Below are 18,178 nucleotides of genomic sequence, written 5' to 3' on the forward strand. Positions count from 1 at the left end.
GTACCCGCCTGCGAGATTCGAACACCGGTGCATCGCTAAATCCGAATGCACCGGACGTCTTATCCTTTAGGCCACGACGACTTCTAAATATAATTCTAATTATAATTTTGCGAGTTTGATTTTTATTACGATATATAGTCCATCGAGTCAGTGAAATCGGCAATTTCGTAGGTAAAGACCTGTCTATGATGTTAGCATAGTAACATCTGATCTACGTCCCACATTATGATATAATTTGTGGGTCATATTAAACTCGCGGCCTCGGAAAAGCCTTTAGGCTTCAATAACAGGAGACCTGTTCTCGACTTGATTATATCTTTGAATAATTACAAAGAGAAAAACCGGAATCTTCCGTAGGAATATACAAAAAAAAATATGCGTCAAATTATGATAATTTTTCTTGGAAATAAATTAGTGTTTGAGTTCACGGCTTTGTCTGATCGATATTTACAATGATTCAATATGTTTTCGAGTCATTAAAATCGCGGTCGTGGTCTTGAAGTGTGCTTTTTTATATCTTATTGCGTAGACGACGGGTATAAGAGTGAGGATCACTGGCTGTTAAGCAGTTAACGCCGCCTTGAAATGTGAGGTCTACGTAACAATTGTTCAATGATGATACAGCCATCATTCTCGTGGCAGAAATAGTCTGACAGGGCGGTGGTACCTACCCGTGTAGCCAATACAAGATGCCCAACCACCACTAAAACTTGGACTGTGCTTTTTGATGGCACCGACCACGGAATAGATAAATAAGGTCCTTCCTTAAATAAGGTTCCTAAAACCTTATTCATCTATTCCGTGGCACCGACAACGGGAGACTGGTGGGAGAAGTTGGACTTCCACCAAGCAGGTGAAATAACTCGCACAAGGACCCAAGTAAAGTTGTTTGGATCTTGTATATATATATATATATAATGTATTATTTTATTTAGACCAAAATACAGTTTAGCTTAGTAAAACTAAAGCACAAATTGAGTTGCTCTATAAAGAGAAACAACATTTAAACGTTTTTTATATTTCAATATTTCAAGATGCTTTTATATTTCTAATGTTCCTTCTTATAATGTTTCAATATTCGAAATTCTATTTATGTCATCTTTATAACATATTAACCTCTTTTAAGATTAATCGTATAGAGGTTACATTTATATACAAACATATCTTGAAAATGTCGTTAGCGCGATTCAAGGATCTGTTATATATGTTTTATTCTATAATTTATTTATTTATTTATTTAAGGATTACCGACAGGGTTATAATAATTACGATTAAACTTTCATGATTAAAACAGCCTTTTTAATTAGACCGTAAATTAATCTGTATTACATCTGCAACAAAACGGGTTCATCTATGAATACGCCGTGCTTCCACTGTTGACGTAATCCAATGTGGTATATGAGTCGACTATTATCAAAGCCGGCAATCTGACTTTTGGACAATGATTGGTAAATCAGAAAAACGAATTATTGACTTTTTATTCCATTGGCAGTCACAAAACTCTTCGGAACGACATCTTAGATAAATAACAGGTTAAGTATTAACCTTTATTTAATGCAGGTTTTGAACCGTATTCTTTGAAGGAGACGATTATATTCAAATCAATCTGTATTGACATATCAATAAAAAACTTTTGTCCAAATGCACAGATTGCCACCTTTGATAATAGACGACTCATATTTTACACGCTAGACTTTATATTACTAGGCTTACAAAACGAAATTTCATAACTTAGTACAGAAAAGACCGTAGAGTGGATAAGAAAATTACTAATAATTTTTAATCCAAAAATTTACTGGTAGTAGGACCTCTTGTGAGTCCGCGCGGGTAGGCACCACCACCCTGCCTATTTCTGCCGTGAAGCAGTAATGCGTTTCGGCTTGAAGGGTAGGGCAGCCGTTGTAACTATACTTGAGACCTTAGAACTTACCTTAGACCTTAAATCTCAAGGTGGATGGCGCATTTACGTTGTAGATGTCTATGGGCTCCAGTAACCTTTTAACACCAGGTGGGCTGTGAGCCCGTCCAACCATCTTAAGCAATAAAAAAAAAACGCTTAAAAAATAATTGATATCAACAAATTAGCGACAAGCTAACAGTCCTTCTGGTTTTATAAACATAGTTACGGGTGCCCATGGTCATCACAGCGTGAACTCGGCCCCCTAGCCTTGAGACAAAAGGTCGAACCCTGTTACCGAATTTGTTACACAAAATTAATTTACCATATAAATAGCTAGGCGTATGTAAATACACACCGAAATGGTAGCCGATTAAATTATTTAACATAATTTTTTTTCTTTATAAATTAACTTGTTTTCCTTCAGAGTTCATCTTCGATATTTTATTTCCTGTTAACAAAAAAACAAAACATATGTAAAGTTTTTATTCATTTTTTTTTGTAACATCTCTGTACATAGAGATTCAGATTTAATAAAAAAAAAAACCATAGACACAGCCTACTGAGTTTCTCGCGGGATCTTCTCAGTGGGTCGTGATTCCGGTACGGTGGTAGACTCAGTGAAGCACTGCTCTTGCTAGGGGGCTAGTGTTAGCAAATTCTCTCAGGTTGAGCCCGTGAGCTCATCTACCCATCCAGGCGTAGCATAGCCCCTTAGGTTATCAGTAAATAAGTTAAGAAAAAAAATTTAATTGAATACTGTCAGTATGCCGTTATAATTTGATATCTTCGAAAAAGCGCTCTTATCGAAGTCGCTATATGTTATAAATTATACGAGGATCGGAAAACACACAGCCACTGTTGTCACATTTCGAATCCTCCCGATTTACTCTCAGTAATTTTAGGCACTACAGGCACCGGTCAACATCCGCGGTGTACTTATCGATTCAAAAAGAATGTATATATACATAATAATGTACCTTTCCTTACATAGATCTTGTTCATTTGATGGTTGCCTGGAAGGGATCGCTCTTAGCGATAAAATCGTCAACCGCCATATTATATCGGTGTACCAAAAAACATACTCTATCTATCTATCTTACTGGTGGTAGGACCTCTTGAGAGTCCGCGCGGGTGGGTACCACCGCCCTGCCTATTTCTGCCGTGAAGCAGTAATGCGTTTCGGTTTGAAGGGTGGGGCAGCCGTTGTAACTATACTGAGACCTTAGAACTTATATCTCAGGGTGGGTGGCGCATTTACGTTGTAGATGGGCTCCAGTAACCACTTAATACTAGGTGGGCTGTGAGCTCGTCCACCCATCCAAGCAATAAAAATAATAATATATATCTACCTCTAAGAAGGACGAAAAACATATTAAAACTTTTCCTGAATATTATCGAATGAAGTGTAAAAGAAATTCAATCGATTTGAAACATAACTATTACAATAGCATACTGTATCTATCTACGTCTAAGAAATATGAAATATATAGTTTAAAATTTCTTTATAGAATTGCAGTGTAGAAGAAATTCAATTGATTTGAAACAGTTATGTTAGAATAGAATATCATTTGCGTTGTTTTAAAACTAGTTTCGCTTCGACACCGGAAGTTGTAATGTCGTAAGGAACTAGTACAAATCATATTAACATTTTATTATTACGTAGCATTGAAAGCCCCCGGGCTTAGCTTGTACTTCAGTGGATTTAAAATCAAGAGGGAGTCAAGGTTGATATCACATACGGTGAGTTCGAACAAGCTGATACCATCACTCTGCCTATTTCTGATTAAGTCACGGTAACAGTTTGTAAACGATAGAATTGAAGTCGGATTCGTGTTTTCTTTGGACTGAACAAGCTTTACTACAAGTCTATAGATAGACGGAGATGTTCTCATCTTGATGCCAATAGCCTCCGATAAGCTCTGAAGTCATTTGCCTATCTAAAGCTGCGAAAAAAATTTGCTTCGCAATGTTCTTAGATATCCGTTGCCAAATGAGACTGTTGTTTTTTCTTATATCGGTGGACGAGCTCACGGCCCACCTGGTGTAAAGTGGTTACCGGAGCCCATAGACATCTACAACGTAAACGCCACCACCCATCTTGAGATAAGAGTTCTAAGGCCTCAGTATACTCATAGTTACAACGGCTGCCCCAAACTTCAAACCGAAACGCATTACTGCTTCACGGCAGAAATAGGCAGGGTGATGGTACCTACCTGTGTGGACTCTCAAGAGGTCCTACCACCAGTAAGATAGATAGATAGAGTATGTTTTTGGTACACCGATATAATATGGCGGTTGACGATTTTATCGCTAAGAGCGATCCCTTCCAGGCAACCATCAAATGAACAAGATCTATGTAAGGAAAGGTAAAGTTTGTAAGGAAAAGTAAAGTAAAGGAAAGGAAAGGTTTTGGGGGTTGATTGCTTCCCGCTTCCGTAGGTTTAACCCGCGATTCCCTACAAGTGACCCCTGGGTGGTGCAAAACGGGAGCCGAACACATAATCGGTGGTAGGACTTGTCCGACTGGCTGGCGACCACCCTCCAACTAGAGTCCGCCGCCAAATAGCCTAGCTGTGTTCCGGCGTGTGGGTTGGAGAGCCAGTTTTATTCCTTCCCTTTCCTCTTCCTTGTTCGGGGTGAATCTTGATGATGCCTGGAACATGCGGAGCAGACGTGCGTGCGAGCTCGCGGGACGTGATTGTTTGACGGGGGTATAGGGAGACCCAGTGAAACGGTGTTCGCCGCCGCCCGCCGGTCAGTTGGGGACCTGAACCCGGGTGTCTCTACTAAACTCCGCCCCGGGAAGCTGTCCCGCCAACCGGTGTCAAATCCTGCCGTGCGGTCGTCGTGCCGGAGTCGGAGACCGGAGTGGATCCCGGCGATCGCACGCAGGGTGGACTGGGGGCCCTTCCATGCCCTGCGTCAGTCTCTCACGCAACCCGTGGTCGAGCACGTACTGTGTTCCGCGCTTTATTCAGGTGTCGTCATGATTTCGCTTCGAACTTCCTACCCCACCCATTCCCACTCTCCAAACAAAAAAAAATCAAACATGACAGTACAAAAAAGGAAAAGGGTTTTGTCGGCGAAGCCCCATTCCACATTTAATGTGGATTTCAGCAATGTAAGGGGCCTACACAGCAACCTCGACGCCGTACACCACCATCTTGAGACGGCGCAGCCTGCCCTCCTTTTTCTGTCGGAGACGCAGATATCTGCTCCGGATGATACTTCGTACCTTGAATACCCCGGCTACGTATTGGAGCACAACTTCCTGCGTAAAGCCGGGGTGTGTGTATTCGTCCGGGCTGATGTCTGTTGTCGCCGTCTACGAGGCCTCGAACAACGGGACCTGTCCCTCTTGTGGCTGCGCGTAGACCATGGGGGTTGTACCCGAGTCTACGCGTGCCTGTACAGGTCCCAGAGCAGTGATGCAGGTTCAGCTCTGATAGAGCATGTGCAAGAGGGGACTAGCCGCGTGCTTGAGCAGTACCCATCTGCGGAGGTGGTGGTTCTTGGAGATTTTAACGCTCACCACCAAGAGTGGTTGGGGTCCAGAACCACTGACCTCCCGGGTCGGGCTGCCTACGATTTCGCCCTGGCCTACGGCCTCTCCCAGCTGGTGACACAGCCCACCCGTGTCCCAGATATTGAGGGGCACGAGCCTTCTCTGTTGGACCTTCTGCTGACCACCGATCCAGCCGGATACAGTGTAGTGGTCAACGCTCCGCTTGGATCGTCTGATCACTGCCTTATCCGTGCTGCCACACCACTCTCTCGTCCTAGTCGTCGAACGACGACCAGGTATCGAAGAGTTTGGCAGTATTTGTCAGCAGATTGGGATGGATTGCGTGAATTTTACGCATCCTACCCATGGGGGCGGTTCTGCTTTTCCTCTGCTGATCCTGACGTCTGTGCGGACCGTCTTAAAGACGTGGTGCTCCAGGGGATGGAATTGTTTATTCCCTCCTCTGAAGTGCCCGTTGGGGGTCGCAGCAGACCCTGGTATAACAATGCCAGCAGGGATGCTGCACACCTCAAGCGGTCCGCATACGTGGCATGGGATAATGCCAGGAGACGTCAGGACCCTAACATCTCAGAGGAAAGGCGGAAATATAACGCCGCTTCCAGGTCCTACGAGAAGGTTATTGCCAAGGCGAAGTCGGAGCACGTTGCTAGAGTTGGCGAGCGACTAAAGAGCTATCCCTCTGGGAGCCGTGCTTTTTGGTCGCTCGCCAAAGCCGCAGAAGGAAACTTTTGCAGGTCTAGTCTCCCACCACTGCGAAAGTCCGATGACAGTCTGGCCCATAGTGCGAAAGAGAAGGCTGACCTTCTGGTCAAACTCTTCGCCTCGAACTCGACCGTGGACGACGGGGGTGCCACACCACCGAACATCCCCCGGTGTGATAGTTCCCTGCCGGAGATCTGCTTTACACAGTGTGCAGTCAGGCGGGAACTCCGACTCCTGGACGTCCATAAGTCGAGTGGGCCAGACGGCATCCCCGCAGTGGTTCTGAAAACGTGCGCCCCTGAGCTGACGCCTGCGCTAACGCGTCTGTATCGCCTCTCTTATTGCGCTAACAGGGTTCCGTCTTCATGGAAGACCGCCCACGTCCACCCTATCCCCAAGAAGGGTGACCGGTCGGACCCATCGAGCTATAGGCCTATCGCGATAACTTCCTTGCTTTCCAAGGTGATGGAGCGAATAATAAATATACAACTCCTGAAGTATCTTGAAGATCGCCAGCTGATCAGTGACCGACAGTACGGTTTCCGTCACGGTCGCTCAGCTGGCGATCTTCTCGTATACCTTACTCACAGGTGGGCTGAAGCCTTGGAGAGCAAGGGCGAGGCTCTTGCTGTGAGCCTTGATATCGCGAAGGCCTTCGACAGGGTCTGGCATAGGGCACTTCTGTCGAAGTTACCATCTTACGGAATCCCCGAGGGTCTCTGCAAGTGGATCGCTAGCTTTTTGGATGGGCGGAACATCACGGTCGTTGTAGACGGTGATTGTTCTGATACCATGACCATTAACGCTGGCGTTCCACAAGGTTCGGTGCTCTCCCCCACGCTTTTCATCCTGTATATCAATGACATGCTGTCTATTGATGGCATGCATTGCTATGCGGATGACAGCACGGGGGATGCGCGATATATCGGCCATCAGAGTCTCTCTCGGAGCGCGGTGCAAGAGAGACGATCTAAACTTGTGTCTGAAGTGGAGAACTCTCTGGGGCGAGTCTCCGAATGGGGTGAATTGAACTTGGTTCAATTCAACCCGATAAAGACACAAGTTTGCGCGTTCACTGCGAAGAAGGACCCCTTTGTCATGGCGCCGCAATTCCAAGGAGTATCCCTGAAACCTTCCGAGAGTATTGGGATACTTGGGGTCGAGATTTCGAGCGATGTCCAGTTTCGGAGTCATCTGGAAGGCAAAGCCAAGTTGGCGTCCAAAATGCTGGGAGTCCTCAACAGAGCGAAGCGGTACTTCACGCCTGGACAAAGGCTTTTGCTTTATAAAGCACAAGTCCGGCCTCGCGTGGAGTACTGCTCCCATCTCTGGGCCGGGGCTCCCAAGTACCAGCTTCTTCCATTTGACTCCATACAGAGGAGGGCCGTTCGGATTGTCGATAATCCCATTCTCACGGATCGTTTGGAGCCTCTGGGTCTGCGGAGGGACTTCGGTTCCCTCTGCATTTTGTACCGTATGTTCCATGGGGAGTGCTCTGAGGAATTGTTCGAGATGATACCGGCATCTCGTTTTTACCATCGCACCGCCCGCCACCGGAGTAGAGTTCATCCATACTACCTGGAGCCACTGCGGTCATCCACAGTGCGTTTCCAGAGGTCTTTTTTGCCACGTACCATCCGGCTATGGAATGAGCTCCCCTCCACGGTGTTTCCCGAGCGCTATGACATGTCCTTCTTCAAACGAGGCTTGTGGAGAGTATTAAACGGTAGGCAGCGGCTTGGCTCTGCCCCTGGCATTGCTGAAGTCCATGGGCGACGGTAACCACTCACCATCAGGTGGGCCGTATGCTCGTCTGCCTACAAGGGCAATAAAAAAAAAAAAAAAAAAAAAAACTTACAAGAGGGCCTACCACCAGTAGGTAGTGAATTACATAATTACTTTATTTACTTGTTTCTTTATTATTTTTAGTTCCATTATTATGTTTTTATAATTTTGTTTATTAACAGTTGTTACACCGAAATACCGGTTTCAATCACTATTTAATTTCGATTGTAGTACTGATTACGACTTCCGGAAGTCAGGGTAACACAACTTCGCACTTCCGTAATGTTTTCTCGTGTTATATTTTTTCAATACCACTCATACCTGACCACGCTCCGCCGTTAATATCCTTAAATATATTGAAACTGCACCTATTTTATGTCGATAGGTACTATGATAGATACCGTCCTTAAGTGAGTCGACTATTATCAAAGCCGGCAATGTGACTTTTGGACAATTATTGGTAAATCAGAAAAACGAATTATTGACTTTGTATTCCATTGGCAGTCACAAAACTCTTCTGAACGACATCTTAGATAAATAACAGGTTAAGTATTAACCTTTATTTAATGCAGGTTTTGAACCGTATTCTTTGAAGGAGACGATTATATTCAAATCAATCTGTATTGACATATCAATAACATTTTTTGTCCAAATGCACAGATTGCCACCTTTGATAATAGACGACTCAAGTATCAACAGTAAGATACTAACAAAACAACATCAAAATTAAAACACGCAAATGATTGACTCAGGAGGGGCATAGAGCATAAACTCGAGCAGAAACAGTCACTTATTATAGGTACACGTTTGTATTTAAATGTACTTTATTTTAATTGACATACCGGAAATAAACACGAAAAGTGTAATGCAGATTTTTTTAATCAATAATTAAATGGGCAGTGATCAATAAATGAGAGAATATCGAAAATTTGGATTTTTTTAATCAATAATTAAATGGGCAGTGATCAATAAATGAGAGAATATCGAAAATTTGGATTTTTTCAGCGCAAAAGTGGCCTAACCTACAATTCGCATTCGTGCCTATGTATTGCAATTTATTTAAAACATAATAAATTTTGGTGCAAAATCGGCCCATCCCTAGTTTCATCTATAGATAACAGATTCCTTTGTAAACATCATTTTGGCGCGTATTTTTTTGCCTAAGAAGTATTGAAAAGGTAAATTTGAACCTCATTATCTCCATACCAAGTATGGTAAGCTTAGGCCACTTTTGCGCTGACGGTTTTAAATGTAAAGAAGGTGCGCTTTTCGTTCCTACTTCTGTTCTTTTGATTGGCCTTGGTTTAGAGGTCATTGCAGGTACCAGGTCACATAAAATATTTCGTGAATATTTCGATGATTTTCACATAGAAGCCCTGAGGGCTACAATGAGGATGAACAATCTAGAAGAATACGTCCTAAGCGATCTGTTACGAGGATTTATTAAAACGGAACTTTTTTTAAAAAGAACTTTTGTTCAAATCTAGTAATTAAAATATTTGGAACTGACAATTGACATTAATTGGGGCATGTGTTACTGGGAGCGCGATTAGAAATAAAATGCGTGATCTATGGCCAACTTAATTATCCTGCATTACGCTATGCACCTTACGTTGCAATTTTAGGTACCTACATTAAGAATATCTATCAGATCGATGGATCAGGAATCAGAATAAGTAGAAACATCATTCAATAAAAACTCCTATTAGGTCTGCGTCGGAAATCGACGGAGACAGTCAAAAAAGTGTAACAAAAGTATCACGATTCTTAAGAAAAAATTTAGCTATTGAAAAGGAGGAGTTAAACCTAAATACCTTAATGTTTGAGCTCGCGTTCCACTTGCTGGCATCATGTCAAAAAAATCTGTGAAGCTTCAACAATAACCGTAAAAAAGATAAATTCAATCGGACAAAAGATGCCCGAATTTATCAATCTCAACAAAATTACTAGATAATATCCGCTTTAAGTGGTTAAAATAAATAGAGAACATAGTAATGGTATTGGGCAATAAGGCAAATTTAACAAAAATACAATTTGGTATTTGCCTAAAGCAGATTAAATTCCTGGCCACAAGCTATAGTGAGGTATGAAATAACGTTACACTATGTAGATAAAATAATAAGATGCAAAATCATTCTGAGCCGCTTCGAAGTCCTGACCTTGGTTGGTATTCGTTATTCCATCTATTCCGAGACCAAATGAATTATGTAATTGATTAAAACGAAAAAAAACTAGGAAGTGAAAGAAATACGGCCTTTATATTGTGTGCACTAGAGGAATTTGCGATTTCTTGTGCGTGAAATCATTTTTATACAAAAAGAATATTGGCATATGTTTTTTTAAATCAATACGCTATGATGTTCATAATTAGAAGAAATAGGGAGCAAGTGTAGCTATACAAATAATGTTTGAGGTCGGGTTAAATCACGGAATAGATAAATAAGGTACCTTATTTATCTATTCTGTGGGTTAAATTATGCGGCTATCTCTCTCTCTCTCTCTTCAATCGGTCCCTCACTGCTGAGGATCGTGACTCCGTCCGATTCCGTCACTAGCTGTCTCCATCGATCCCCTTTTGTTTTTATGCGGCTATATGCTATTGTCCAAATCTCGCAGACATTCACCAATTGAGGCCTATAAAATCAAAGGCAGCTGTATCCAAGTCTGTCAAATATTCAGGTAAACTACAAAAATCAGCCCTAAGCACGTCATTGCGGATCCTCCCGATCCATCGAAGTACTGCTCTTGCTAGGGCCAGTGATGGCAACACTCCCGGTTTGAGAATCTGAAATAAGTTTGTTCGTATAGCCACGATATTCTTTATTTTAAAAGAGATTTATAAAGAATGAGAATATTACTAATAATCTGAATTTTAAATGATAAAACTTCGTTTATTAGTACTTAATACAGAGTAAACTTAAATTTTTTGAACTGAATTTGTTAGAGATTTAGCTGCATTTGTTATAACATGAAAACATTAAAGCATGTTCAACTAACTAAACAAGATAGAGCCATTGTTAATACATTTTACGATATTATGGCGTTTAGCTGCCTGTGATTTTATAGGCCTCAATTAGTCTAATCAAAAATTTACTTAACACATATGAACTACAAAAAAAAGAGTATTTTGATCTGAATGGTAAGACAGTCCAATTCAACTTGGGTCCAATATTATAACAGTTCTTTTTTCTTAGTGTTTCAAAGAACTTCTTCATGAACTTCAGACGGACTCTGAACTCTCTAAGGACCGTCTAAGGTTGAAGAGCTTCAGTTTTCTATCTATTCTCATTTTCCTTGTGCAGCTAATCTGTAGCAGGTTATGTGTTTAATGCTTACGAGATATTATAATTTAGTTCTACAATTACAGGCTTCATTACTCGATTAGCATAACGCGAATGGTTGAGGCTAATGTCGGATATTGCATTTTCATTGACATCAAAGGACTAACTAGTCTCTAGCTAGTTTCTAGATCTTTAATAGCTCGTAAAAAGTTGAATAGTTGAATATTTATTTTAGATACCAAATACGGTCAACTATTTTTTATAATAATAATAATATTTTTATTTTTCATGTTTATTGCTTAGATGGGTGGACGAGCTCACAGCCCACCTGGTGTTAAGTGGTTACTGGAACCCGTAGACATCTACAACGTAAATGCGCTACCCACCTTGAGATATAAGTTCTAAGGTCTCAGTATAGTTACAGCGGCTGACCCGCCCTTCAAACCGAAACGCATTACCGCTTCACGGCTGAAATAGACGGGGTGGTGGTACCTACCCGTGCGGACTCACAAGAAGTCCTACCACCAGTAATTACGCAAATTATAATCAGGTGGGTTTGATTTTTATCACACGATGTTATTCCTTCACCGTGATAGTCAATTGTGAAGTTTGTTAAGTACATATTTCATTAGAAAAAATGGTACCTGTCAGCGGGATTCTAACACCGTTGCATCGCTAGATACGATTGCACCAGACGTATTATCCTTTATGCCACGACGCCAAATATGCTAAAAGTATTGACTGTAGGTTAAGTATTGAACAAACAGACAACATTCCAAGATGAAGAAGTAATCTGTAACAATATATTATAGTCGGGCGAAGTCTAGAAATTGGGGTGATTACTAGTGTTGGGTCTGTACAAGCCAAGACCACCCCTCTGGCTTTTATAGGCGAAGTAAATAGTTCCGATTTGAAGAGTGTGATGATTGCTATGCGATGCAATTATGGCTCCAACGTAATGCTCTTGCTAGGGCCAATGTTAGCACCACCTACGATTTGAGCCCGGAATGCTCACCTACAAACTAGCCTCTAAAGTAGGTAAAGCTGAAGTAGCCTCTCAAAGCTATCAGCATAGGTAGGAACAAAAAGGTGATTTAGTCAAACCATAAAAAAAAACTATCTTAATACACCACTCTATTTACTGTTACTAAAAGTACATCGCAACATAGCATTATTGACTGTTGACAGTTTTTGAATGTTAATTGTATTTTGGTGTGCAATCAAGTATATTATCTGTCTCTCTCTCTCTCTCTCTCTCTCTGTCTCTCTCTCTCTGTCTCTCTCTCTCTGTCTCTCTCTCTCTCTTTCTGCCTCTGAAAAAAAGAAATTATTGGACTACGTGGCTGGGAGCGACGTGGTAGCCCCGACTCCAGTCGGCATGCGGTGTTTTGACATGGTCCATGGTGCTTGGTAGTTGAGCTTCTCTGCTTCTCTGCATTGGCTCTGGCTATGTTTACATTCAGCTTTAACTGTCTCCCGTTTTAAGGGTAACGAAGTCGGAAGCGGAACTCCTATGGTTTCGTTTTCTGAATTTTTGGGGATCCAAGTCAAATAACCTTTGGGATACGTGCCTAACCTAATCGTCGAGGCTTTTCTCGTGGTCTTCGCTGTGAAGCCTGGCAAGGCCAGGGCCATTGATGCTAGATTGAGTATCGGACATCCCCGATAATGGCTGTGGGAAAGTAGAAGCCTAGCGTTAGCTGCATGTGGTCCATCTACGTAACGAGTAAATGCTTTATTTGGCAACATAGCTACGAAATTCAAATTGATTAATTTATAAAAAACTCATGTACTATTTATTACACAACTCAATGTAGGTATGTCGATTTAGAGGTTTGCGACACATATGTGTTTAAGGATACCCAATTCGTACGTTTGAATGATGATGAAATTTTTAAAAATATGTTGTAACACTTTTGTAAAGATTGTTTTTAAGTTGAATGAAAATCATTATTAAACGTTATGAAAAAACAGGAGATAATCAATTCAACTGCTTTTAGTACTTATATTACCTCCGAACTTTTTTCTAGGTTTACGGATTGATAATAATTCATTATATTTTAATTCATTAATTCATTATGAGGTGTTACTACTAGGCAGGACCATCGATTCTGAGCTCTACTGCGAATAACTGATGAGATTAAAGCAAGAAGTTGAGAGAAAGCGGCAGGACTGCCAAAACCAATTGTCGCGGTATTTTGATCAGAAGCCCCAAAATTTCTATAGCAATGGGATCATGTGCCTACCTACAAGATGGCAAAAAGTTATCGAACAAAATGGTATCTACATACTTTAGTTAAATGTAAATAAAGAATATTAAAAAATATTGTGAATTTTCTTAAAAAATGCGAAGAAATTTTTTCCCCAACCTATTACTTTCTTTGTAATTTTGAATTTAATAATTATTTTTTATTTTTTAGTCGACAATTGGCGGTTGTTTGCATCAGTGTACACCACACCACACATACGGGAGAAGTGGCGATTGCTCGTTAGGCGCATAGCATCTGCCCACAGCAATGATAACGAGGCCAAGGAAGGAGAACGCAGCAGATGGAGGACGTTGGTACAAGAGAGGTTGATGCAGGGAGTCACGACCCTCAGTAATGAGGAGGACCACGCAAGGAAGAGGAGGAAAGCAATGGTACCGAATGACGATCACGAACGCTGTACGAAGTGCTTCTTATGTAGAAAAATATTTGTACTTATCAATTTCTGACCAATAGTTTTTGATTTATCGTTGATAATGCAAATTTAATTGATATATATATATATATATATATGTATATACATATATTGATAATGTTCTCCTTTTATTTATTTTCAGTTTTTAGTTCAAATTTTGTTTTAATAACAATTAAATGAAGAATTCGACAGGGGACAACAAAATAAAACAAATATTCTTTTAAATCATCTTCAACAAAGAAACTCGCGAATCCATAACCAAAAAAACGCTTTTTCAAATTAATTAATGTCGATTGATCTAATGACAATTACACAATATTAATGTCGGAAATTGTAATCAATAAATATTTATGACTCTTACAATGCAATCTATACGTTCAGCTGTGACCTTATTGTGACGTCAGCAGTACTTACTCATGGTTGACAACTTGATGCAAATAGATAAATCGATAGAATAGATAGGTATCTAATGATATGTACATATTTAAATATACTATTTATACTAATTTTTCTTTACCGTCGTCTCGAATAAATTGCACTTTTCATGGTTCAATAGGTACATCATAAACTTAATATTGTCCGATTTAGGGTTTAATTTTCAAGCTATTATTAGTCGAACGAATAGTAAAAACCTCAAGGAACTGACAGTTCTTTCTGTGTGCAAAGAAACGTAATTGTATTGTAGAAATATATTATAATACATTAACGTACTTTTTACTGTTTTCTTGTATGAAGTGCCGGGAAAGGGAGTCCACAGGTTTCTTTTTTTTATTATAAGAGGCGTCGATGATTTCTCGATCCATTTATTAAATAAATAGTGATGACCGAAGCGCGTAGATAAATTTTCGATAGTTCAAATATCAATTGTCAGACATATTTACGTTTTGTTTTGATTATTTGCGTATCGACCAAAAAAATTTTGATCTACAAATTAAAATTGGTGCATTTAAATATCAGGATTGGCAATTTGAAGGGGCAGTGGGCAGGCCACATAGCGTGAAGATCGGACGGCAGATGGGGCAGAAAGATCCTCGTGTGGAGACCACGTACTGGCAAGCGCAGTGTGGGACGGTCACCTACCATATGGACCGACGACCTAGTTAGAATCGCTGGGTCACGTTGGATGCGGGTGGTAACAGACCGGCCGCTCTGGAGATCAATTGGAGGGGGCTATGCTCAGCAGCGGACAGTGGACAGGCTGAGATGATGATGATGATGATGAAAATATCGGCTTGCTTAAATAATCTAAAACAAAAATGAATTTTACCGTGCTATATACAGGGTGTTACAAAACTACCCGTAAATCCGATAGGAGATTAAATGAGGCCTTATAACGAGTTCATTCACATTATTTAAGAATCGTAGTAACGCTATATAAAATATCCCAACAAAAAATAAAAAAATCACTGATGTGCAAACCCTATTTCAGTAAAATTAAAGATTAAACTACGCAGAATGTCCCTACATTTGAAAAAAAAACTCTAAACAGTTGTAGGATATCGATTAGAAGATTTGAGATTGACAACATACATTTTTTTTTCCAACTTGACATGTTTTGAAGCCAATACTTGTTGAGTTTAATGACGTCCTTGTAATGAGGTAACAAACATTTATGAATAAAAAAACAAAATGTGTGCAATTCACACGTGGTAGAAGTGAAACCTTCCAAAATTAAAATACAATTATCCTAAACGTCTTAAGTATATGTAAAATTTTGTCATTAGTAAATAATTGTAAGGTAGCGCCCTCTGTGAATTGATATTTTAATTTCACGTATAATCCTAAATTAAAATTCACTACAAGAGCTTTCATACACACGTTAGTATTAAAAAATCTCACAGATGACGCTGTATTAAATAGTATGTATATTTCTGTCTCATTTTTTTTTTTTTTTTTTTTTTTTTTATTGCCCTTGTAGGCAGACATTTTTCTCATTCTTTGCTGGCTTCATCCTACACATTTTTGTATTTGTGTCTCTTACCTGTCGTTTTTTCCGTTGCATCCGGTTTGAAATCACAACGATTCTAAAGAAGTTTTCACTTCAAAAATAGAAAAACTATGAAAGGAGACAATTATTAAGTGAAATAGGTACGTAGGCCTTTCTGTTATATAATGTAGTTCCCTCACATGACAGCTTACTAGGAGCTCACAAATTTTCCCAAGACTACACTTTAGATAAACTTAATATTAATAAAGACAAACAATATTTAATCTATTCTCAATTTGACTACAGACTATAAGCAATAAGAAAATTTTGACAATAAACAAATAGTATGCGTGCGTGTGTGTGTCAAATACATGGTAGTGTGTGTAATGTTTTTTATTGGAACGAAGTTCCTTATCGCGCGTTGTGAAAGGGGGCTAGACGGAAATTCTTCTTACGAAAAGTTGTCACGACACTTTTTAGATCCGTCATTCTGACCAATCAACGTGTAGGCGCTTATCGCGTGACATTGCTCGTATCCGATTGGTCCGCGTAATGAGTACAGTTTCTCGAGATAGCGTTTCAACAATAGTAATTTAGTTCATAGTATTGTTTTTTTCTTCTTCATAATGCCGTAATTTATTATTATAACTTAAAAAAAAAAATTACAATTCCTTCACTAATTAATCGAAAGGAACTTCGTTCCATCCAGGTGTCCCTTGACACCTCTGAAGTTTTTGATTTAATCTGTTATTAATGCATAATTAAAAAAAAATATTAACATTCTGCACTCCTTCTCTATATTCTGTGTAGGAAATTTTATACTCCTCTGTCCGCGCCATTTTCGTAAAAAGGGGGACAAAGTTTTTGCTTCATGTATTTAATATATACATTTTTACGGGATATTTTGCAAAACGTTGTATACACGAAAACGCAAACAGCGTCGTAATAGGGCTAGGTAGGTAAACAAACCTTCGCTGTTTTTTTTTCCATCTATTAACAGGTCGCCGGACTACCGCGTGGGAAGTCTACCAACACTGCGCTTACAGGTGCGCGGTCGCCGTTCGAGAGCTTTTTTGACACCAGTGGCCACCTGTGAGCAATATGATTTTATTTTTTTTATTGTCCTTGTAGGCAGACGAGCATACGGCCCACCTGATGGTGAGTGGTTACCGTCGCCCATGGACTTCAGCAATGCCAGGGGCAGAGCCAAGCCGCTGCCTACCGCTTAATACTGTCAACAAGCCTCGTTTGATAAAGGACATGTCATAGCGCTCGGGAAACACTGTGGAGGGGAGCTCATTCCATAGCCGGATGGTACGTGGCAAAAAAGACCTCTGGAAACGCACTGTGGATGAGCGCAGTGGCTCCAGGTAGTATGAATGAACTCTACTCCGGCGGCGGGTGGTGCGATGGTAAAAACGAGATACCGGTATCATCTCGAACATACAGAAGGAACCGAAGTGCCTCCGCAGACCCAGAGGTTCCAAACGATCCGTGTCTTGCCCTATTCAACCTTGGAATCCTCAGAGTTATGTCAGTTACTGTGGTTCTTCTGTGAATCTCCTCGTTCCTGATTCGATTTCGCAGGGAAACTCCGAGCATAGCCCTCTCCCTTGATTGAGTGACTTTGAGCCTTCAAATTATAATTTGCGTAATTACTGGTGCTAGGACCTCTTGTGAGTCTGCGCGGGTAGGTACCACCACCCTGCATATTTCTGCCGTGAAACAGTAATGCGTTTCGGTTTGAAGGGCGGGGCAGCAGTTGTAACTAAACTTGAGACCTTAGAACTTATATCTCAAGGTGGGTGGCGCGTTGTGGATGTCTATGGGCTCCAGTAACCATTTAATACCAGGTGGGCTGTGAGCTCGTCCACCCGTCTAAGCAATAAATAAAAAAAATATCCCATTACCACCGACCAAGTCTCACAGCCGTATATCATCACTAGCAACACCCACTGGTCAGAGACTTTCGTTTTTAAACACTGCGGTATTTGGAATAAGAAGATTTAGTTGAAATAAAACATTAAGAAATGCGTTACGTTTCATTACTCGTAACTGAAAAACGAATGATAGTTTTACCAATAATAATTTGTAATACATGGGCATTATTGGGATTAAAAAATAATATATACACACTTCTTAATTTGTGCCAATGAATCGGGAAGGCAGAATAGTGCTGTAAGTATTATTTATGAGCGTTATTATTTAATATGTTGATTCTGTTAGAAGTTACAAGGTTTTAACCGGCCAATAAATCGTTTTCAGATTAAAAGACAGGAGCCTTTGTTGTAAAGGAAGCGGAACTAATAATGTGTAGCACACGATTGTCGCTGTGAAGTTCGAATCAGGAACAAAGCGTAACTGTTCTATATTTT

At 40.5% G+C, this 18,178-nt stretch overlaps 1 protein-coding gene across 1 annotated transcript; it reads left to right on the plus strand.

The window, feature by feature from the left end:
* Positions 1–13,294: 13,294 nt before the first annotated feature.
* LOC134200367 (uncharacterized) lies at positions 13,295–13,998 on the plus strand. Its single transcript, XM_062673150.1, has 2 exons — positions 13,295–13,473; positions 13,615–13,998. Exons 1-2 carry the CDS (start codon positions 13,329–13,331, stop codon positions 13,908–13,910), a joined length of 441 nt encoding a protein of 146 aa, XP_062529134.1. The 5' UTR covers positions 13,295–13,328; the 3' UTR covers positions 13,911–13,998.
* Positions 13,999–18,178: the final 4,180 nt, after the last annotated feature.

The sequence above is a fragment of the Bombyx mori genome, chromosome 16 (genome assembly GCF_030269925.1).
Source record: "Bombyx mori chromosome 16, ASM3026992v2".
In the NCBI taxonomy this organism is placed as follows: Eukaryota; Metazoa; Arthropoda; class Insecta; order Lepidoptera; family Bombycidae; genus Bombyx; species Bombyx mori.